Here is a 25209-nt window from a genome sequence, read left to right as displayed (position 1 = left end):
AGTTTAGGTTTAGGTTAGATTTAGGTTGAGGTTTAGATTTAGGTTAAGGTTGGTTTAGGTTGAGGTTTAGATTTAGGTTGAGGTTGGTTTAGGTTTAGGTTGAGGTTGGTTTAGGTTTAGGTTTAGATTGAGGTTGGTTTAGGTTTAGGTTTAAGTTAGGGTTAGGCACGTAGTCGGGATGGTTAAGGGACGGTTAAGCCTGCAGTTGATCGAAAATGCTGCATCCAAAGTAGAGACCGCATTTTTAATATTAGGATTATTTAAGGAAATCTTGTAAATTTCAGATCAATCGTAACAATGAAATGATATTACTGAGTCTAATAAAACACTGATGACTCAAAATGTTCCAAAACTGCAGACTTCATGTGATTTATCATTATTGATGCGACTAACAGAGACAATTACATCATATTTAAACAGCAGGCAGCTCGTTACAATGTCTGGCAGTTTCCCTTCAGCCGAGCGTGGTCCTGCTCGGTGTATGTAACAGGCAGAACTCGGCAGGATCACCACCATGATACCTGCGTCATGATACCATCAACTCTGGACAACACAAAGGGAACGCTCCGCTTTAAACTTCATAATGAATTGAATATAAAAACAATCAGCTTTTCTGAGTGTTATTTTTTTCATCGGTGAGTCTCGCTCGCTCTCCCTCTGGGTGCACTGACGACACTGCAGAGGTTTGCAGCAATGCGACAACATGAGGTTACAATGACCTTGACCTTTGACCCCCAAAATCTAGTCAGTTCATCGTTGCTAACTGCATTTGTGCCAAAATTGAAGAAATTGCCTGAAGCGTGACTGCGATATTGCATTCTCAAGTACGGGTGGACGAGCCACGCGTGTAGCTATAGCAACATCTTTCCAAACATAAAGTGACTACAATGGGAGGATTTAAAAGGGATCTGACAGAGATGGATGACACAATACACTTTTCAGGTGGTCTGACATTGTCAGGTGTTCTGATATAAGGAATGTTTATCCGGGACAGCACCTGTCTAAAAAACTACATAAATATAGAATTCAAATGAAACGTCCATTTTGAATATTACATTTTATGATTTAAATTAAAAGCAATATTTAAACTCAAAATGTATTCACATTCAAAACAAAAAGACAAAGTGTTTTTTTTTATCATCTCTGCACTGATGCACTGAAGTAGCTGTGTGTATGAAACGAGTCAAACACTCAGCAGCAGCGCCATCTGGAGGTTATTCTACACATCACAGAGGTGTCTGGCTACTAATGTGGGTCTGTTTTTTAAATCCAGACATTTTAGACTATTAATTTCACTCCAGCTTGATGCAGACATTGTTATACGTGGCTCTTACCTCCAGTTCAAAGATATATGATGGAAGCTCCTTCAGGCTGTTGTGAGAGAAGTCCACCTCCTGCAGCTGAGTCCTCCAGAAGATGGAGATGGTGTTTGGAAGATTCTCAATCACATTGGAAGAAGCTTTGCATTGTTTCTGTGGCGGACAAGGCAGAAGATTCTCAATTTGTGTTATGAATTATAATACCATTTTAATTTACCCACTGTTTCTTTAAAAAAAAAAATCATATTACATTAAGATTTCCGTTGCCAGGCTGTGTTTATATCTTTATAAAGCCCTGGATGAATTAAATCAATTAATGTCTCTAATTGGTATCACCAATGTCTTCAATCTTGTAATCAGTAATTCAGCTTTATTAAAAGGAGAGAAGTGGTCACTCTGCTGTTTGGTATCATCGTTAGCATATTATTAAAAGGGTAAAGGTCCATGGGACTGTAGCCAAACTCTCTGGACGTGGATGCAACAGGAAGATGGGATGAGGTACGTCAGTTTCTGATCACACCATCCGGTGCTTTTTGAGCAACAGCGGGCAGACGACCCAGGAGGTGAAAGAAAAACATTAAAAAGCCAGACAGGAATGAAAATGCTTATTGATAAGCAACAATGCTTCTGTCAGAACGTCCCATCATTTTTTTCGTTGCCATTTTCATCTTTTTTTTATTTTTTTTTATTTGATATTGAATAAACCATCATGGAGGACAGTCACACTTTTGTCAGTTTCCAAAGTGTTTTGGTGAAATTTGAGGGTTTTTCTTTTTTTTCTGTAAGAGTTTTTATCCACAACTGTATACACCAATATTAAGATAATGTTGTGATAGTTGCCAAGCATCAATGTTTTCCATGTAGCCCATCTCTTGTTATAATGCACAATCCATAAATCCAATCAAGGCTTTCAGCTATTTACTTTCCAATCGTGCTATCTTCTGTCTGGTGCTATTTTACAATTTTCTTCCAAGGAAAAGACCGAAACTAAAAACCATCAGTCTCTCAAAATTTTGCGACTCCCCAGAAAAACATTCATAATTAAAGACACTTGTACACATTTTTGGAACACAATGCAGTTTTTCAGATTATTTTGTGTGACAATTGATTGTCCACCTAAATTGTTATCTGTGGTGTAGAAAGGCGGAAAAGCCTCTTTCACAGCTTGATGATGAAACACTGAAAAACAACCAATGATTGAGTGAACCAAAACCTGTAGATGGTAAATAAATAATACTCTTGCACAATTATATTTAAATATGTCATCAAATTAATTTCACACAGTAATATCTATAGTTTCAAACCTGGACAACATCAACCATAATATTATATTCTAATTAAAAGGAAAACATAAAGTGGTTGATGATCAGCTGGGCCTCTTACCAGTGGGCACGCCCAGGGGTCCGGGAAGGTGCTCAGTTTGTTCCTGTTTACATTGAGGAAGCTCAGGGACTTCAAACAGTGCATAACTGCTGTGGGCATACTGGTCAGACAGTTATCAGACACATCCAACTCCTCCAGCTTACGGAGACCGATCCAGTTAGTGTCTGAAATAAGGGAATTCGACAACACAAGCAAACTCTGAATTAGACCTGTAGAAGTGTTGGTGGCTTTGGTACAATTTTGTTACACTACATTTTGTAAATGGTGATCACTGTCAATTGGTTAAAGTCTCTAATAGTTTCAAAATTAACCCAAGGTACATACCCTGAGGATTAGTTGCCTGGAAACAACCCACATTTATTTGGTTTCTGGTAACGTTAGGCTAATAATAACCCACATCAGGATAATGATCAGAATCCAATCATGTTGTTAACAAGAACAAACGGAAAGGTTTTTTTTTTTTTCAAGAAATAATTCTAAACATTCTCTAGTGCCGTGAACTCTACATTTTCTCTTTTATATCATTGTAGACTAAATATCTTTGGGTTTCAGACTGTTGGTCCACATAATAGAATAAATCACTTTGGATGTAGGAAAAAATGTGGCGGACATTTTTTTTTTACATTTCAGACTCCAAGATTCATAGACTGATGACTAAAGATAATCACTCCACAGACGAGTGGAGCTCTTCTGTTACGTAGTCACCGTTTCATCGGTTCACTTTTATAACTTACAAGTGACCACTAAACACAAACTATTTCATGATATTTCCCAGATTGTAGGAGTTTTTAAAGACAGGTTGCATGTCATGCAGGTCATGGATACTAACATGCAGAGGACCGGCAATTCTTCCATACATATTCAGTAAAAAAAAAAAAAAAAAAAAAAAAATTGTTTCTCTGACGCATGTGGGAGCAGCATTTGAAATGCAATGATGTAGCTAGAGCTCATTATTTGTCTGTTTTCTTTTGGAGTTTTTTTATTTCAAAAGTCACAGAAATGTATATATGTGTTTTATTGGTAGAAACCAGTGAGCCTTCAACCCCGCTAGGCCAACGTGAACCATGGTGATTAAAAATGCTAATCAATCACTCCACTTGTGTCTCAGGATATGTTTTTATTGAGTGCCAGTTTTGCTGCATTGGAAACAGCTTGCAAAGCTGTAGTTTTCTGGCGGAGCTCCACACTGGTGCTAAAGTCAGGGTTACCATACAATGGACAGCAATTTATTTCATGCATTCTTTAAATATATGTCCAATCTATGCTAAGACTATCTTGCTGTAGGCAAATATACAGTAAGATGAGTAGAAACCTACCAGCAGGGATGTCAAACAGGACTGTGAGCTGGTTCTTGGCAGCAGAGAGCTTCTGGATGTTGTTCAGATGGAGAAGTCCAGCTGGTAAAACGCTCAGCTGGTTCTGAGAGAGATTCACCTGCTGCAGACTGAAGGACAGAAAAAGGACAGAAAAAAGGGAGGTTGAGAGGAGAGAGCTGCCAGTTTCCTCTACAGGAGACAAGAGGTTACTTTTAGTAATGCACTTATAAAGTCAGATATTACTGTACTAGTGTCAAAGTAAAAGCATTTGATGAGGGAATACTTAAGCACTCATCAATTCCATCTCCATGTCCAGTACAGTATCACCTTCAAGACATGTTCAGCTTGATTAACACAAAAAGTCCAATCAAGGCTTTCAGCCAAATGAGACACAAATGACTGACAGCAGGGGGAAGCTTTGTATTTACAGGATTATCTGCAAGGGACAGAAAGAAAAGTTCAGAGACGGCTCCTGTCGTGCTCACGTGACCACCGGGACGGCCAAACCTGCCATTTCAGTATCGACCTGAAACTTGAGCAAAGAGCACACAACCGATTGTTAACCCTCCTGGTGGTTCTCCTGACCTCATCGCCTTCTTCAGACTGAGATAGTTACGTTCTGTCCGTCTTGAAATGCGAATACTTCTCGAAACACCTCAGCTGGCTCTTTGCTTCATATCAGCAGCCTTTCTGAAGCAATTTAAGGGCCTCGTCGCCCGTCTACAACCATCACCCATGATCAACACAGGTGCTGAGTTACAGTTATTGCTTCCCTCTGCTCCACCTGAATTACTGTGCTGTGCTCCATTCGTGCTCAACAGGAACTGTCTCTGGACTTTTTCATTACACCTTCTAATAAGTCAGGTTTGGGATTTTATGTTTGACAGCAACAGAAGACATATTTTCATCATTTACATGAGTAAAACTATCAAACAAAACAATGCATCGAAAGTCTTATAAGGAAAAGTTCCACATTCAAAACTTTAACTTTTAAAGTATTTTACTTTATTGAATAAAAACAATTACACAACCATAGAAAAATTATAACCAAAATACACTTCAAGTAAAATACTAGTTATTATGAATGAGAAAAGAGTCTTTGTCACGATCATATTATATAAAAAAAAAAATGTGTTACTAATTCATAAACATGTAAGTAGCCTTTTACAATGTATCTGTATATAGGTTATTACAATTTTTTTTTTTACTTTATGCAGAACTAAATGTGTATCCTTCAGATAAAATGTATATATATTAAAACATTTAAGTATATCAAAATTGTACTTCAGGCCAGTATTTGAGGTTATACTGCACTGTTATTTTTTCCCATTTCTCATAACTATGTTATGGAACCACAGCTGAATTTGATATTAATAGATATCAGACAGTTGGTAAGACAGAAAACATTCAGATGGAGGACATCGATTCGGTCCAAATATATTGTATTGTATAAATGATATATGTATTGTATACCAGCAGACGCCCTGCTGTACCTGGAGCAGATGATCTGCTGGGAGTTGAGAGCCTCTGGCAGCTCTTTCAGCTGGTTGTCAGAGAGATCCAGAGTCCTCAGGTGAATGAGACCCCAGGGCACCACAGAGGGAAGAGACGTCAGGCTGTTGGAGGACAGATCCAGGTGGGTGATTCGAGAGGAGACATCCATGAACCAGTCCAGGTCCAACCACGGTAACTGCAGACCACTCCAAGACACAGCAACGTCCTGCACACATACAAACACACACAACCACAGAGGACAGGATTGCATGAAGAAAGCTGAGAACAAGGTAGAATTACTCAATTATACTCATAAAAACTGATTGAAAACTATGAATTATAATAATTTAGCTTTACTTGTATGTCAAAGTGAACAAGTAAAAAACAATTTCAATAAATTTTGAAATATTTGGAATCATAATCATTGTGAAACTGGAACTATGTGGCGCAACCTGTTAAAGCATGTAATAAACCTGTCAGCTCACAAGGACATCGTGTCAATTCTTCATTCACTGACAGACATTAAATGTAAGTTTGCTTTAGCCATAACACAACGCTCTGTGGTAGATCTGATACTTTTAAAATTATACATGCAATATATAAGATATACAAGTTAGGAAATATTACCAGGTAGCACCGCATATATTTCTATCACTATGCAGATGAAACGCAGTTATATCTGTTTAATAAACCAGATGAAACTAACCAGTTAGTCAAACTTAAAACAAGCTTAAAAGACATAAAGGCCGATGAAACATCCTTTAGCCATTCTCTCTTTTGCTCTTCATGCATTTACATATATATTGTTTTCTTGCACAAACAGAGTGATGATCACTGAGCAGCAGGAAGCAACATCCTTCGTGAGTAAGTATGTCATGGTGCATCTCTTAATCAACATCAGCACCAGAGTCTCATGTTTCTGTGACCAGTGGTCGGCGGGAATTTGCAATCACATAAAATCGACGTGGCTCATCGAATTTGGTGTCAAACTCTGGAAACTGGTGATGGAGACTCCTGACATGTTTCAGAAAATCTAGGACAATGAATAATACAGTAACTTTTCATGTAACCTCCTGTTTCTGTAAGCTGTCAGTCATCCAGCACCGTTCTTCACACGCTGGGCTCAAAAGCCAAAAACCAAACGGCAAAAGTGAAACGATACAAAATGTAAATTGTGATTAAAAACGATGTTCTCCTATTAAAAGATTCACATGTATTGGTTCAGAAACACAGACCGTATCTCCGTCTGCACTAGAGGTCTCCTGCAGGTCGAGTCTGAGGAGATGTTTGCTGAAGGCCGGATGGTCCACCAGGGTGTACGAGGAGAATCCGGCTCCATTTTTCAGCAAGAAACGAGCGATCTCCTCGTTACCTGAAACACAGAACGCACGACTCACTCCATCTGTTCAGGCTACAGAGGCAAAACAGGCCAAATCTGATGCTGAAGCTTAAAATAAAATCTATGCTATAGATATCGGTAGTGGCACTGCTGCAGTAGTTTGTGTGGATTATAAATCCAGCTATACTTCTGTAATATTAAACCCTGTGGACTACAACGATGTATCCTTTCTTTATTTTTATACCACACACACCATTTCAGAGCAGATGTTATCATTTGAAGTGCAGTGTTATCATCATGACTCCATCATTCATAACTTTCTGAAGGTAACAATGAGGAAACAGTATTTTAATGTCACAAATGCAGGAGTTGGATACTTTTTGAAAGAACCTGTTGAATCAGTAAACTCAAGATGTTGTCCGTGATCACGTGTGTGTGTGTCGCCGTACTTTCTTTTGCAGCAGCATACAACGGCAGCCCGGTGATGACGGCGAATTCACCGCTGTGGATGGCGCAGTCTTTGGCATCGGCACCGTAGTCGTGAACCAGCAGACGAACCACATCCAGGTGACCCTGCTGGCAAGATGTGGCCAGCATCCAGTTCAGCATGTCTCTCCGCAGACACGGGCCTGACAGGAGACACACACCCAACATCAGTCACAGGAGCATCGTTTTATCAGCGATGGTGTTTTTCAGTGTTGAGGAAATAATCAAGCAGTCACTCTAGGATTTAGGGGAGTTTTTTTGTATTTGTTGCGATCAAAAATGTTTGATTTTGTGCCAGATTTTCTAAACAAAATTTTTTTGTGTGTGTGTAAAATTGCGGTAAAATCGCAAGTCGGGAAAGAAAAATTAGTTTTTTTTAAGCCCTACCTGATAAAGGAATAAATATGTAATCACTTCCTCTGATAATAATCATGCTGCACATCATAGAAATGTTTTAATTCTAATCTTTTTTTATTTACTTATTGAACTTAGAGAACAATGGGGCTCAAAGTTACAAAAAAAGCTGCTTATGTTTCCAGAACAGACCGTCTGTGACTGGAATATAGAAACAACGACTACATCAGCCTTTCAAAATAAGAGCTTTAGATGCTGTTTAATTCATGTTCATTCAACACATAGACCTGCTGGATGAAACAAACAAAGAGACGTCTCTGACAGCTGGACGTAGGATTAAAATGATTTTAGTATAAAGCAAATATGTAATCACTTCCTTTGATATTTCATTCTAAAATTTTAATGTGAAGGCCACATGTCCTGCAAACTCCATCACTTCAGTTTTTCCTCTTGTTCCGGTTTCCTCGGGTGAGTTTTATTTGTTGATGAGAAAACAGGAGCAGAGCCTTCTGATTGTAAATGAGGAGTTATTTGTGTTATTAAAGTGAGTTTTGTCTGAAAACACTTACTTTATGCACTTTTTACATTTTTTGCGGAAAAATCACAGAAATTAAAAAAAAAAAAATTCAAAAAAATTCCCGCAAATATTGCGGAGTTTGCTTGAATTTGAATGTCACTATGACTTTCAGATTTGTCACAGCTCCTCTAGAATCACAACAGTTTCACATGTTGGGTAACCAAAACTAGGAGACTGACTTTGACGTAAAACTGGCTGAGTGACCTTTCTTTAATTTTTAGAAGCATTCATTCTCATTAACTCATTGTTCCACAGCTGTAGAACTTCAACTGGCCTTTGGTTGGCAAAGGCATGTTTTAAGCAAAAGGCCAGCAGTAATTCATATATCATGAATACTGAACTGGATCTCTTCCTCCTACCAGGTATGGAGTCCAGCAGCTCTTTGACCAGGCTGGTGTGGCCGTAGTACGCTGCCATGATGGCGGGGTTGCTGTTGGTTGGCTCCTGGGGCATCGTGACACAGGCTTCTTTGAGGAGGTAACACACACTCTGTTGGTCACCGTGCTGAGTGGCGACACACAGGAGACGTACCTGCAACAAAACACGCAATGAGAGCGCTTACATCAGAATTACTGCTTCGTGGTTGTAAGCCTCCCCTGGTCAGCTGTGACGACCCAACCCGCTCAACCTGCCCTGGTCTGCTCCGCTACTCCACCACCAGCTAACTCCCGGTAGCTGGTGGTGGAGCTTCGAGGGTTGACTGCTCATACCAGCCCATTCGGGTGGTGATTAAAAGGTATAAAGAAGCCTCTCTCCTTTGGTTTGTTGCACCAGCCAACATTTCTTCACACCATGTTGCCACTCATCTATACACTTCAAACGTGTCTGACGAATCTTCTACTTACACACGTCACCATTCAGTTAGTATGTTAATTAACTTTAGTTAAATATATCACTTTTAAAGCATATTTCTGTGTGCGGCCTCCTTTTTTGTTACCAGCTTTGAGCAAGGTGGGAGCACAGTCAATATCAATGATTTGTGATAAAGGGACATGTCAAAAAAAAAAGTATAATACTTGACATATTAAAGCACAGTTGTTCCTGTTCGGCTGTATTTTTTACTATATTAGTGTCTAAATTCATTGGGAAACGCAATAAACTAAAAACAGCAATAAGCAAAATGGATGACATGTAACCAGCAGTTTTTTGGAGTATTTTAAATTGGAAAATTACTTAAATGAGTGATACTTATCAAAACAGACATCAGGTAATCAGTTAGTTAAACACATCTTTGTTGTGTAGACATCAGCGACTGATTTTGCAACATTTCTGTATGTTTTCTTTTACCCTGGTATTAATATCGGTGCATTTTGTAAATGTATGCATGCATGCAGATGGCTCAATTTTGCATGCATCTTGTATTTTTGATACAAGAAGAATCCTTTGATCTCCCACAGCCCTGGAGAACTGGAATATGTTAACGGTCCAATCCGTTACACGGGTACAGACAGAAGTAGGCCACATCTCTGCTGACGCCTGAGATGGAGGCATTTCACAAAGAAAAACAACAGCAGCGCAGCCACTCTTTCTGAATTACACTGCAACCAACAACGAGCATCACGGTAGGACATTTTTAATTTAAATTGAATTCACCATGCAACATGTTCCCATAGTGCTTCAATCAGTCACAAAATAGCACTGCAGGTAAATAAATGAGACAAAAACCAACTGTAAGAAAAGCTTTTAAGACAGACTGGAGAATGCCTGATGAATATCATTAAGAAAATTTGCTGATTGATTAGTGCATGTTTAAGTCACTATTACAACAAAAGCCATCAGATCACGGTGAATGTCAGGAACAAAGAGTATTTCTTTGCTTACACATAAAAAGATTGAGTCCCTGAAAACAGAAAAATATTTAATGATGCAAGAATGAACTCTGTGCCTCTTATTGCACAAAAATTGGGTAAACCCATAAACTTTCATTCTTTTCTTTGAGAAGAATGAAAAGCAATAGAACATGTAAAACAATATCATTCAGTATCATTCAGTATCGTCATAAGTGTGAAGTATGGTCACAATCTCCCCTTCTACTCCTCAGTTATGGTGTTGAATGATGGACAGAAAAGAATCAAAATATTGTTTTCCTATTAGATATTTATGTGAAATGTTGTCATAATTAATGCATGAAATATTATGGCCAAAAAAGTGTTTTGTGAGGTCGTAGTTACCACCAGATTCATTTTTGCTCCAAATGTGAAGAAGGTCCCTCAAGCTGTTCCTGAGATATTGCGTTCACAAGAATAGGAACGATGTGAGGGCACAGTGACCTTAACCTCCTCTCTTTGACCTCCAAAATCGAATCACTTCATCGTATATGCCAAGTGAACATTTGTGCCAATTTGGAAGACATTCTCTCTCGGCATTACTCAGATATCATAGGACAATGTGCGGTGACAGTGACCTTGACCTTGACCTTTGCCCTTCAAAAGCTGATCGGTTCCTCATTCGTAGCCAATGTTTTTGCCAAATTAGAATAAATTCCTTCGAGGCATTAGAATGTCCAAAACCTCTAACCTTTAACTAGCTGAGAAACTGGTACTGGACCTAATGAGGACTTGCTAATGAGGCCGACATTGATGTTTGTTTGTTGTCTCTCTATGCTGCTGTTTTTTCTCTCCCCTCATGCCAACGGGTCAAGGCAGATGCCCCCCAACTCTGGGTCTGCTTCCGTCACAGGTTATTTCCTCTTAAAAAATGAGTTTTTTCTGCTCACTGTCACTGTCACAATGTCATAATGTCTCGACCTAATTGCCGTGAGGTGACTTAAGCTGTGATTTGGTGCTATGTGGTTAAAATTGGATTGCACTGAAATTGAGCTGACTTGGATTGTGGGACCTTTGTGGTGTCTAACTTTCTAAACAATTCAAGATCGAATAATAAAAAAAAGAAGTTATTTCAGGGCACTCAGTCCTTACAGCAGAATCTGATAATAGTGTAGCGAGAACCCCGACAATTAAACAATTCCCACGTAAAAAAAACCCATCCCTTTCACTGGAAGAAAAACCTCCGACAGAACCGTGCTCAGAGGTGGGCGGAGCGTCTGCCTTCACCGGAAAATCAAAACAGCAAAGAGGATAAACCAGACCAGAGTGCCACCTAAAAGGGTTGGAATACTTTTATAAATGAGAAATTTAAATTTTAAAATTTTAAAACATTTGCAAACATGTCTAAAAACATGGTTTAACTTTGTCATTATGGGTTATTGTGTGTAGACCGGGGAAAGAAAATGCCTGTTTTCATTTTTAAAATGAAATCTACAACATAAAGCATGTTGATTGTAGAGATTAAGATGCTTTTAAAGTATAAGGCCTGCATGGCATGTGCATTACCTCACCCTCACAGCTGTGGCTCGCGTGTGTGTGTGTGTGTGTGTGTGTGTGTGTGTGTGTGTGTGTGTGTGTGTGTCACACTGGCAGCATGTAACATGATTCAGTGTCCTCTCACTGAATCAATGAGTTTCCCTTTTGATAATGGCCATCAGTAATCAATGTTTGAGTGATGAGTTGTAACTGAAAAGCAGGAACAGGATTTTTTGTTCACCCTCGGTGAGACGAGCGCACCAGGAAAAAACACGCCACTGAGGCACGATGTCCCGGACCCAAAATAAAGCTTTCTCCAAAACAAAACCTCATTGTGTCCGTTACAAAAACTAAATTGCTTGTAAATTTGATAACAATCTGGATTTATTTCTTTTGAAATGGGAGGCCGTTTGTTTGCATAAATACTTGCATGTACAAGCTGATTGGAAAACCCTTATTAAAGAAACCCAATCTTGATGTCAATGCGGTGACCAGCTACAGGCCAATAACCAACCTTCCATTTATTAGTAGGATACTTTAAAAAGATAGTTTCAGTGCAAATAAACTCCTTCTTCAAAGTAAAATACAGCCTGGAGGAGTTTCAGTCGGGCTTTACAGCACATCACAGCACTGAAACTGCATTTACTAAAACAATCAGCGACCTCCGACCAAATTCTGATGAAAATTAAGGTCTCATTTCTGATCCTTTTAGACCTAAGACCAGCTTTTGAAACAATTGACCATGATATTAATCGTCTTGAGAATTTCATCTGACACAAAACTGGTTCAAACCATACATCAAGGTGAGGAAGTTTTCTGTCAGCATTGGAGTCTAAATGTCTTTTGGCAATAAATAAATGCAAAAGCAATAATTCCCTAAAATCAAACGAAGATAAAACAGAAATCGTCCCAGTCGGCCTCAAAACAAAAAGAGAAATGTTGTAGAATAATTTGGGGCAGCTAACCTCTTGGATAAAATCAGAGGCGTCAAGTCACAGTGTTTTCTTAGACTCAGATCTAAGTTTCAAGGCGCATATTAATAATTCAATTCAATTCAATTCAACTTTATTTATATAGCGCCAAATCACAACAGAGGCACTGGGTCATGGCACTTAACACATTAAAGCCATTACAGCAAGACTTTACAATATTAATAAGGTGACGAAAACCTCAGTTTTCCACCTTAGAAACATAAACAACCAAACAATGGCTATTTATAAATCAGACGGGTGCTGAAAAGCTGATTCATGCCTTTATTTCCATCTGACTGGACTACTGTAATTCACTTCTTACTGGCCTCCAAGAGAAAACAATAGAGAAACTTCAGCTCATCCAAAACTCTGCAGCTCGGCTGTTAAGCAGAACCAAGAGGAGTGAGCTCATTAGTCCAGTTTCAGCTGCTCTGCACCGTTAACCTTTAACACCCATGATTGACTTTAAGGCTGACTCTGGGGTTAACGCCCAACCGGTGTAGCATGTGCTTTCAAAACTGGATTTATATCCACTTCTGAGTCTCTATATCATAAATGACTTTGCTTCTGCACTACTGGAGGGTAAAGATACATTTTACATAATAAAATATCACGTAAAAAAACAATAGCTAAAGACGCCCAAAACAAGAAGCAGGACAAAAATAGAGAGGAAATATGAAGGCTATGTTGTTTCTGGCCCAAATCACAAAACACAGGAGAAAAGGACGGTAGAAATTAACCCACTGGAGGTCATTTCATTAGTTTTAGTTGCAAATCTAGTAAATAATTTTTTTTTTTTTTTTTGCAGAAATGCATACAAAAAAAATGCCTTTTACCAAAGAAAATCTCTAACTATGCTCATCTTGGCCAAAGAAAGAACAAATCCACTTGAAAGAAGTTTATTCTCAATATCTCCTGTCCTTCACCAAGAACATGGGCCTCATTCACCAACTCTTATGAAGAAGAAATGTCTTCATAAAACCCACTTACAGTTTCTTTTCAAAGATTCTGGCATTCACTAATGTTCTCTTATTTGGGATTTGTTCTTAGGTAAGAACAAAATCTAAGCACACTGAGGAGCAACACTTACTTACATTTTTGTGTTGACATGTTTGTACCAAATCATTTTATGATTAGATGTCCAGGACCGCATCTGAGATCGGACGCAGGGCAGTTAAACGGCTGCATTCTGTGTGCCCTTCTCATACAGCCGTCATTCCATGCATCTTTCTTTATTAATATATATATTTGTTAGTTATTTACATCTAGTACTTAGCTACAGTATTAAAAATGACAACGCTTTTGCCGTTTACTTCCTGCAGCTTCACCGCCGCGCTCCGTCATTTGGCATAATTTACTATTCGCTCGACTTCATGTTTCTCCCTCAGTTTCTGCGACCCTGCAGTCTCAGGCCCTTTCATGGCCGCCGGCAGGGAGTTCACCTTACGCTAAATGGGAGCAACTGCCACACGCGTACCCAATTTTTAAGGACAACGGGATTCATCATTATAAGAATCCACGGGCAAACGATTGTACACTATGAATCTGACTTAGACTTTTCTGAGGAATTTTCTTCAGAAAAACTTTAACATATTGGTGCATGAAGCCTTAACATCTTAAAGTCTCTCTTTCACTCTCACGGTTTTACACATTACAAACTAAGAGCTTTCTGGTACACGTTTCGATTTGCAGACCATTTAGTAGCTCCACGAGAGCAGTTGGGAGTTGCTCAAAGGCACTTAAGTGGTACTAGTGAGGAAGGAATATTTTGTTAAGTGCATATTATTGATTGATTTCTTCTTCTCCTTCTGGTTGGCTTATAGTGGGCAACCTTTGTTAATAACAAGGGTTCATTAAGTGCTTGTACCTGCAGCTTTGAGACGGCTGTTTTGCAGCTCGATTTACCCAAAAACCTTGGAGACAGTCTACATCTGTTTCACTCAGTCGTCACTATTTTCCTTCAAACGTGCACATTTTATGTTCAAGTGTGGCTGCCTGTCGTTCTCATAACAGGGGCAAGCATCGCTCGGTTAATTTCACATCCTGCTGTTTTTAAAGGCCTGACGACTTTAAATTATTTAGTAATTTACAGAAGAAAAAGCATTGGTTGGAGGAAAGATGTTTTTTGTGCTTTTTTTATTCAGATCCCATCCTGCTGGTGGGGGAACCCTGAACTCTTGTGTTACATATCAATTTGTTTTTGTTCCCATAAAAGAAGCTTATTCAGCTGCTTGTGTTGCAGCTCAGCTGTGTGAATCAATGTTGCAGTGTTCAAGGCGACGAGGAGCTCTCTGACACTTTAATTTTGTCAAAGTAACTCAGAGGAAATTTTTTGTGGAGAAGCCTGCTTTAAATAATGACTGTCACCAAGTTCATTTATTCACAGACTAAAATGTTTAGTTGGACTTGGTGAGAAACATCATTCAATCCCTGATTTAAACACCTTTTATCAGGTGAGCGCAGCTTCCAATCTCATGTTATGAATTTAGATTTTGGTTTACATTTGCATTTACATTTTAATGGCAAAAGACCAACATAATTACATTTCAACATCTTAATTACCAGATACACAAATAGTCATACAAGATTCAGTAGAGATCTCTCATATCCAGCCTCAAAAGTGTAACACATAATCAAAGTCAAATCTTTTTCTTCATAAAGCAAAATAAAGACTTACCAGCATGTTGCTGTAACTGTAGATATAACACATGCATAATCCATAATCTTACAGTCATGGCCTGATCAGAGTGCAGTTGAAACTCACCCCATCGATGCGGGGCATCCCTGCGCTGCACTCCATACAGCAGGCTTGTTCAATCAGCTCCCTGGCAGCCTCCTCCTGTCCCTCTTCATATGCTGCCTGGATGTTCTCCAGAGTGGGAGAGGTGACCAGCGTCGAGCCGGACCCGGGAACCTCCACCAACGATGCTTTGGCCCCCATTTCCTCCCCCGGGCCTGACGGCACAAAGAGGGAAGAGAGCATTCAAATGGGAGTTCAAACCTATTTGGGGGGAAGAATGCGATCACGGAGAGGCTTCAGGCAGCATGCAGCAAGTTGAACACCCAGAACTAGGTCATCTTATTAAAGAAAGCTCTGGTGACATAAACTACAGTGCAGCTAACTGGATTAGTGCACGCTGTGAAACTGCTGGTGGCAGGTGTAACATGCTCTCGCTACTGACCTTACTGACCTCAGCATTATGGTTGGAAATGAACTCCACACTAACACTCCTCGGACCCGACACACAACTTAATGTCCAAGTTTGACACAAATGTTTTGTCCGTTGAGGCAACGTTACACGAGAGGCGCTGACGCTGGGGTCCGTAAGCGTGCCAATAATGATGTTAAATCCCAAGTAATGTTACAATTATACAACAAGTTCCCAACGAAATATAACATGTAATCTAAATGTTTACATATTGAGGGCCAATTTGCTCTCAAAATATACAACTTTTTGTGGGTGTGATCTCCGTTTCCATGGCAACACATGGGGTATGACTAACAACTGGAAAACAATCAGTCTCATCAGTAGACTCTTATGTAACGTACGCAATCTTTACTACTCCAGGAAGTAGTCCGACCCTTAGCAACCACCTAGCAACAGAGAGGATTTCTAGTCTCCAACTGAATAAATACAGAACATAGAAACACTAAACTGATCAGCTAGCTCAGTCTGGTTGGGGCAAAGATATCTGATGAACAAGTGCATGCCAGAGAGCACTCGGTCATCCTCGGTCAAACTGGACAGGTGAAAAACAAAAACATTCTGACACGCTAGACATTTCGTCGCGGTGTTGTGCAGTGTCCTAGAAGCTGCATCGCTGTAATTCAATTACGCAACACTTCAAAGACCGTTTGTAATTCACGACGTTTATATTAGAGCCTGACACTGGAAATTTGTCGATGATGACTAAATTGTGTTAAAATCTTGTGTAGTCTGAGCCCAGTTTAACAGAGTTTCACAGTGGGGCAACAGTTCACTTTTCACATCCACAATGACCCAAACCTAAAACCATGACATTCTTATAGTGGCTTCATGGGAAGGTCACTGACTCTCTTTGAGTCACCCAGACAAAGTCCAGACTTCAACCTAATAAAACATCTATGAGAGAATCAAAGACTGCATTTCACAGATGATTCCCATCCAATATCTGAATAAGACGATCTACCCCAGTGAATTGGAAACATTTTCCAAATCCAGGTGAACAAAGATGGCAGAGACCTACCCAAGAAAACTCCAAGTTGTACCTGCTGCCAAAATGTCATTAAGGGTCTGAATACTTTTGTGAAAGAGAGATTTTGGTTTTGGATTTTTCATACATTTCTAAAATCATGTTTTAATTTTTTCATTATGGGTCATTGAGTGTAGATTGGTGGGAAAGATCATGTTTATGCATTTGAAAGTACATTTTTAATACTATAAAGTGTGCCAGATGTGAAGAGGGGTCTAAATACTGTTTATTTTTTGATTATTTTGATAAAAGTGCAAACAAACTTGGCTGCAACCAAGTAGTGTGAGTAGTTGCTTTTTGTGCTACCTTTGAGTTACATTTTAAATACTAGACATCCTGGACTGTGAAGGATAAGTCCAGCCTGTATTATATATTTCCACATACAGTCTTTCTGTCAAAGTAACTATGAAAACTGGAGACACAGTTTATCTATCTATCTATCTATCATGCAGGGACAGTTATTTGGTACATCCCCAGCTTTTGTTTCCTTATATTCATAATGGTTTGAAAAATTCAAAATAAAATAAATATTTGTATGAATTTATTTATGAATGATTATAAAGCTTTTTGAGACCCTTTGGAAGCCTAAGTGGTGATTTCTGACTGAGAAATGATATTGAAATAAATAAACAGTAATATGAAGATTTAAAAAAAATACAAGCATGCAAACTAGAATTAATGAGGGCTGTGGTGTAACAGCACATTCAGGCTGAGGATCTCCTCCAAGTTGTGAAGGGATCATGCATCAGTGCACTTCCTCTAGTTTTATGCAAAGAGACAACCAACCACAGTATTCACGCTGGCAGCTGTGGACAGCAGTTTAACAACGTTTTCTTTTGGGAGAAGATTTTGCATAAAGTGCTGTATGTTCTCAGGTAAATGAGGTGGACTCTGCTTATACATCAACAAAACAATAAATGCTGCTAGTGAAGCTGAACCTCACAGTCAGTCAAACTGGTTATTCAGTTTCATGTTTATCAGTGCAGATATTTGTTTCACCATTCCTTTGTTATTCATTTCCTCTTTCAGCTGTCTGTGCTGCGTGTACATGCTTTATGCAGCCCGGTGGATTTTCAATGAATAATTAAGAAAGACAGAGTCTGACTGGGCAGCTGAGGTTATTTGAGAAAGCCTGAGGGAGTGAAACCATTCGACCCACATTAGTCCCTCAGATCTCACAATATTCGCCCATCGCAGCCCGACAGAAACAGCAGCTGAAAGAAGACCTTAAGAATGAAGAGGCAGCTAACACCTCCCCCATTACTACATCTTCGCTTTTCACTTATGCATCTGATTTAGATGATATTCCATATACATATATTCCTGACTTCTGCCACAGATATAAACATTAAAAGAGACTAAATGTCAGGGACTTGAGAATATTTAGCTTACATTGCAGAAGTAAGACACAGGAGGAAGTGAAGGACAAATATACCAGACAGAGATGCATCCACATTTTTCTCTTTTATGATACCTTTTGTTTCCTCAAGTTAGGGTTTCTGCTGACACAGCATAACAACATGTTACCAGTACTCTCCTTTTCCCCTGAAGTAAAAATCTGTGCATAGTTTCACAGTATATCTACACCAATACTGATTGAACAGATCACACCAGTGCTTCCATTATACAGGATGGATCTCAGTATCTCACCTGAGGCTACGAAGCCGGTTCAACATAGAGGATATCTTTCCATAAACCCTAAAAACGCTAAACGGTCACATGACGCTGGTTAATAATTCGCTGTCATATCAGGGTTTCTCAATCCAGCTAGGAGCGCATTCACATAAAAGAGGAGGAGTTTAGCACGTTAGCTCTGCAGCATATGTTACCATGGCGATGTAAGTGAACCAGCTACTGAAAACCTGAAGTTGCTTCGCAAACTGCAAAAATCCTGCTTTGTAGTAACATCTTATGGCTTTAACTAATTGTTTTCAGAATCAATACATCTGCCAATTATTTTTCCAATTAATAGGTTAGTGTATAAATGTTATGGCAACTTCACAATTCCCAGGGTGACTTCTTCAAATGTTTGGTTTTCTTCAACCATCAGTCCAAAACCTTTTATGTAATTTGTTGCTTTTTTAGCATTATGGGGTGTAAAAGAGCAAATATAATTTCATTTAGTGGTTTCAATGCAATCTGAGTCAGAAGCATCTTCTTTTAGGGGAGTCTCCACTATGATTCCCTCGACTCAAAACATTCATTGACTGTTTCACTTTCTTTCTGTCGGCGCTGAACAACAAACAGTTTCACATTCATTGCAGAGAGAAGTCAATCCTAACAGGCTAAAATATACTCTAGTGGCAAAAACAAATACGAGGCAAACAACTATATATCAGCCGTCACTTTCATGAACACACACAACTAACAACTAAAAAGTGTTGTCAGACTAATCTACTGGACAAGAGTTTCCTGTGTTATTACTGTGATCAATGGCATGAATCTGAATAATCTGAATATGCACTAGAATCAAAACAGTGGTGTCCAAACCACTGTCCAAACACAATTCATTTGTACATGTAGGATATACAGTAAATTGTATCTAATACCAATATTAATGGGAATGTTGTGCTGAATGACCCAGTGATGCTGCAGACCCACAGACAACCACACCGCAGGCTTCCTGTTTTTATGAAACACCACAGTTATAAAGGGATCGTCCACACCGAGCGCTTCTGTGAAGAAACAGTATTTATTCCTGTTTAAAAGGTTTTCAAAGTTCATCCTTACGATTTTCACAAAGTCAAAACATGTGTTGGTATTTCTGACAAAGCTACTCTTATTCACTCTATTTAAATTTTGTGATTGACTCAATATTATAGTTTAAAACATTTCTTTTTTTTTAATTTCTTTAAGTACTTATGGCATGCAAGTATTTGGCAAGTCTTGGCAGGTAGCGGACAAGATCTAGTTTCTGTCATTTTCCTGTAGGTAGAATCACAGCTCAGCGAAGGAGTAGCATTCGGGCTAAGTCAGACCTACATGCGCGGCATATAAACGAGGCTCCAGTCGGCATCCCTCTCTGCCCCGGTGATCCTATCCGCGACTAACCTGCTCATAGCGAAGAAGCAAATCCTCTCCCTCCTGCCTCCATCACATCTAAATCACACTTCCCATTTCAAGCTATCGCTTCAGCCGCGGTGTGTCCTCCAGTATCCCGGCTGCTCTCCCTGGATGAGCTGCCTCAGTTACAGACTGAGGAGGGGAGCAAGGAGGGAGAGGTAGTGCCCCAGGAGGAGGGGGTGGGGGGTGGGGTTGGCAGAGAGAGAGGGGGGGATGGGGGGTGATGCTCCTTTGTTTCACAGCCTCTGAGCTTCCCGTCTCTCTCTTCCTTCCACAGTCAACGCTGTGATATGCTGTAATTTCCACAGTCCAGTAGAGAATTTATTGCTGACTTGTTTTATGAATAAAGTCCGAGAAGATGTCATCAAATGTTTTAGACTGTTTAAGATAATCACAATTATACAGAGAAAAATATGAAAATGTGAGAACTTGAAGAAGCTGTAACCAGACAAATACTAAATAGATAGATAGATAGATAGATAGATAGATAGATAGATAGATAGATAGATAGATAGATAGATAGATAGATAGATAGATAGATAGATAGATAGATAGATAGATAGATAGATAGACAGACAGATGTACATAGCCTCCTAATCTACAAAATGGCACAATAATATGGGACATTATTTTTCCAGATTTATCTTTAAACAGGAAAAAGTTTATTTGGTTGATTGACACCATGAATGGACTGGGCACTTAGATTACTGAAAGAATATTTTACACTGTAAAAAGGGTCAAGTATATGTGACACGTGGTGAACCCAAGAGGAAATCATCCAACAACAAAGTCCATACCACTTCTGATGTAGACAGAAAGTTAAAAGACAAAATATCAAAGCAGATCACAGCAGCTTTCTCATTACTGTGGACAAAACAAAAACAGATAGTCGACTGACTATACTTCACTTTCACCATATTCCACCGTCCTATTGTGATCCCCCATCATGTACGATCGGCTCCGTGGTCATTTAGCACACAGCACGACTACCACGTAACCCCTGCTCGAAAAAGTAAAGGCTGCTTCACATGTACAGTCAAAGAGCAACAGATGAAGCTTCTTGAGACCCAAATAGTTTCAGTTCTCTTTTTTTTGCTAAATTTAAGCGGCACAGCACTCGTTCCACACATTTCAGTTCACAGTCACATTCTCTCTGAACCGACCAGAGGAGTCCAACAAAAGAGAGATGGATGAGATGCTGAAAGATTACTCACTGCTTGGTTGCTCCATGTTGTTTGGAGGGTGTCCCGAGTCCTGGGGCAACCCAACAGACCAGTATGACATTCCTACTGGAGTCAGTGCTTTGGCTGGACACTATTTGTGCAGAGTTCCTCCACAAAGAGAAGATTTAGCCTGCAAAAAGTCAAAGCAGCTATTATGAACAAGCATTCACTCTCAGGTGACCAAAAAAAAAATCCTTCTATCAGGTAAACAGACACAATTTAGCTGTTAAGCACAAATGGTACCAAACTTATTTAAAACATAAGACTGTTGGTGAAGTATTTCTGAAACGGCTAACCTCCTGGGATTTTTTTTTATGTTTACGTGTCTCTACAGTTTACCCAACTGGGTTCTGGTGAGCAGAAAAGCATCTCAGCATGTATTATTTGTAGAACCTTGTCGTCGATGGTAAGGCTGCACAATCTTTTAAATGTGTTATCATAAAAAATGTGAAAATCTTTTGATATTTTCAGCATCACTATACCAAGGGTCTGAACTTAGAACTTAAATTCTACTGGAGAAGGAGCAACTTCAATTAGTTTTTTGCCTCAGTTTCCAAAATCCAACAGATTAATTTCCAAATCCTGCAGATCCATCCGATGTCTAAAATTAAATCATGTATTGCCGTTATTTGGACCAGCAAGAGAACTACTTTCAGGCTCACTGGTATGAAGAGCTAGCTGGTGTTGCCAGACCCAAATTCACTGCGTGACAACAAGGGTGGATCACAAAGTTCAGAGACAGCTTCTGTTGTGCGTGAGCAGCAGTCTGTGATTTTGTCGCTCAACCAACACGCCTACTCGCCATATTTTTTTTATAATTTATTACAACTTTTGCTGTGTGCTCCCTGCTTAAATTGCAGGTGCGTAAAATATTAGATGCACCCGGGCCACTGCTCACAGAAGAATGTGGAAGTCAGGTGGTGATTTTGATCAAACGCCAAAAGTTCCTCACAACGATTACGGCAGTTCCGGAACTTATTGGTCCAGCTCATAATATGTATATAAAAGTGTTCGTAGCTTTGTAGGTCTGAAAAATGAGGCCGATGCAGAAGAATGGTTCCGATGCAGAAGTGCCTTAAGCTGCAATACCACTGAGTGCCACTGGAGGTCGGCTCCAAAAAGCCTCCGGCTCCATAGACTCCCATTCAACTTCTCTCATCAAATCCAAAGTGAATAAAATGTGTCCATCAGTTATCTCGGTGTTGTTAGCTAAAGTCACTCCTTCTTATTAGTTTTCTGGAGGTCCGTCTGAAAATAATCCCTCATTCATTAGAAAATAAGCCTGATAAAGCTGTGTTTTTGGGGGCGTGTCCATTTGATTGACAGGCATACAGTGCAGTCACTGCTGGTTGACGCTTGCTCCGCCCTCACAGATATTGTGTATCGCCCTTTAGCCAAGAGATAAGATATCAACCCATATCGCCCTGCCATTGATATGGTTAGTCATTATATCATCAGAGAACAAAGCAATTGTCCAAAGCTTAACCAAAATGAGAAAGACCTCAAGATTCATCTTGATGCAGTCATGGAAAAAAAAACAGGTGTCCCTGTGTTCTTATTAAACTCCAAATGACTTCATTAAAAGCTTTAGCTTCTTTTGTGAATTGGGTCTTTCAGAAGGAAGAATGGTATATGAACATGGGAAAAAGGATTAACTCCATTTTGCTTGATAAGACTACTGATGTGTCATAGATTTATCAAGCATCCTTCACTGTGTGTTATGTACATGCCAAAGGCACAGAGAAGCGCTTCATGCTGTTGTGTAACTAACACACAGTCAACACCATAGGAGTAGACAGAAAACTTAGCGTTGAATACACTGAAGGAAAACCAGCGCAGGGTTTGAATGGGCCTCGCGAAGGTTTTAATTCCAGAATCCAAAGACAAAATGAAAAAGCATTCCAGGCATTTTGCTTTAATGCATTAACTCTTTTAAGTAATTTGCTTAAGTCAGTCCTTTTTATTGGCTTTCTGGCAATCCTTTTGAAAATAACCATTATTAATTAGATATTAGGCCTCAAACAGTGGTATTTTGGGTGAGTTTCTGTTTGATTGGCAGGCCTGTGATGCAGTCAGCTGTCCGCTACGGGTGGGTGGGACGTAGTTTCGTTGGGTTCCCAACAAGCGGCAACCAGCAGTGACGTCACTCATCGGTTTGTAAATGGCCGTTATGAAGCCTCAGGTTTGGATTTTGTCTGTTGCCATCTTTGCTAGTTCGGAGCAGGAAGTGACCGGTGGATCCGACTGATCTGATTGGAAACCTGACGATACTACGTCCCGCCCACCGATAGCTGTAACCTGACTGCACCACAGGCCTGTCAATCAGACAGACACGCCCCCCCATCCCTTTTTGACTCTTCTTTTCTAATGAATGAGGGATTATTTTCAGATGGACCTCCAGAAAACTAATAAGAAGGAGTGACTTTAGCTAACAACACCGAGATAACTGATGGACACATTTTATTCACTTTGGATTTGATGAGAGAAGTTGAATGGGAGTCTATGGAGCCGGAGGCTTTTTGGAGCCGACCTCTAGTGGCAGCTGGTGGTATTGCAGCTGAAGACACTTCTGGATCAGAACCATTTTACAGAGCTGAAGCTACGAACACTTTTATATCCAGTCTGTGGTTCCCAATCAGATCAGTCAGATCCACCATTTCCCTTCCAGCTCGTCCAAATATCGTCACTTTCTGCTACAAACCGCTTCAAACACCCAAAGATAATGGCAGCCAAAAATGCTCAACTTGAAGCTTTAAAATGTCAGTTTACAAGCAGACGGGTGACGACACAGTTGGCTGCACAAGCTCGACTGATCCATGTGGAAAGACGAGTCACATACAAGCACAGAATACTGCTCGTGTTCTCGCTGAGTTTTACAGATTTAGCTGCAGATTGAGCTTCGTGTATTTTATTCTGCAAGTTTAGCCAACGGTGTTGTTAGCCAACGTGGAGGGATGACAGGAGGGTGGGTTTGGGGGGGGTTCCCGTTTTTACACTCTGACACCCCAGATTCTGTGCACGTCCCTGCCATGATGTACGCAGCCTCTCACGCCATGTCAGCTGGAAATGGCTCCACACACTCAGGCTATTAACAATGCATACAAATGATAGTGATTTACAAAATTAATCTTTTGTTGGATTGTGAGATGGTGCTGCTGTGACCATGCATCCTCTGACAAATCTGTTTATAAACTTTCGGGATTATCATTATGACGTAATAAACAGTGCCTCCAGGAGTAAGTACAAATAAGACATGTGCAATTATGCTAAATATATTTTTTTTTCTTAAATAGGCAGACTTTTAAAGACAGATTGGGTTTATTTTCCACAGCATGCCATACAAGACGTATTAAAGCAAATCTCGAGCTCACAGTTGTAAAATCAGACATAAACACAAGAGTTATTTACCTCGGCTCACCGCATGACTGTGAGGTCCGCGGAGCATCACGGCAGGCTTTCTTTTACAGCTCCTGAGCAGAGACAGACATAGAAAACTGTCCGACGCGAACGTTTCACTGGACTTCCTGATTCCGCGATGCAAACTTTCCAAAAGACTGGTGCTATTTTGGATCGGCGGGAGGGACGCCCTGTCTGTGATTGGTTGTTAACGTCGTGAGGTGGGGTTAGGGTTAAAATAAGGATTGAGATCAGTGATAGGGTTAGGGACCAGTTGACTGACAGTCAAACGACCGATCACAGCAGCGTTAAACTTTACAACCAATCACAGCGGCGTACAGTTTCGAGCCTGCGTCCTTCCGGCTGATCCAATTCGGGCGCAAGTCCAGCAGAACAGCACTTCCTATCATCACTTTCAAAACAACGCTAATACACGTATTTTATTAAAAGCAGTGCATCCGGATAAATTTACCAAAATAAAACCTGATTATTCAACAACAGTAACTCAACAAAGACAGTTTTCTTTTATTTATTTACATTTTCATTCACTAAACAACTTCCATATGGGGGCAGAAACAAATGGCCATCAGATGTAAGTGTGTCATGACAATTTAGCTTTGCATACTAATAATGTGCTATTGGTCCGTTCTATATAGCTACTTAATCCCAAAACAGTAATTTAAATAAAATAAATGAATATCCTGTCACATTATTGTATGTCTACATTCTTTACCTTTCTCTTTGTCTAAATCT

At 39.7% G+C, this 25209-nt stretch overlaps 1 protein-coding gene across 1 annotated transcript in view; it reads right to left on the bottom strand.

The window, feature by feature from the left end:
- The window catches only part of lrrk1 (leucine-rich repeat kinase 1), a 65720-nt gene extending 41110 nt beyond the window's left edge, over positions 1-24610 (bottom strand). The window contains exons 1-10 of the mRNA XM_069172884.1: positions 24469-24610; positions 21052-21190; positions 15306-15496; positions 8628-8799; positions 7301-7480; positions 6748-6884; positions 5512-5738; positions 4019-4146; positions 2703-2866; positions 1335-1472 (exon numbers count right to left, since the gene is read on the bottom strand). Coding sequence (XP_069028985.1) covers positions 1335-1472; positions 2703-2866; positions 4019-4146; positions 5512-5738; positions 6748-6884; positions 7301-7480; positions 8628-8799; positions 15306-15496; positions 21052-21121 — 1407 coding nt within the window. The 5' untranslated portion in view covers positions 21122-21190; positions 24469-24610. The remainder of the gene's footprint in view (positions 1-1334; positions 1473-2702; positions 2867-4018; positions 4147-5511; positions 5739-6747; positions 6885-7300; positions 7481-8627; positions 8800-15305; positions 15497-21051; positions 21191-24468) is intronic.
- Between the last annotated feature and the right edge of the window lie 599 nt (positions 24611-25209).

This window comes from Embiotoca jacksoni, unplaced genomic scaffold, assembly GCF_022577435.1.
Source record: "Embiotoca jacksoni isolate LCO1_2020_lvr unplaced genomic scaffold, fEmbJac1.0.p SCAF_56, whole genome shotgun sequence".
NCBI lineage: Eukaryota > Metazoa > Chordata > Actinopteri > Embiotocidae > Embiotoca > Embiotoca jacksoni.
This window is presented reverse-complemented; position numbering and strand designations above follow the sequence as displayed.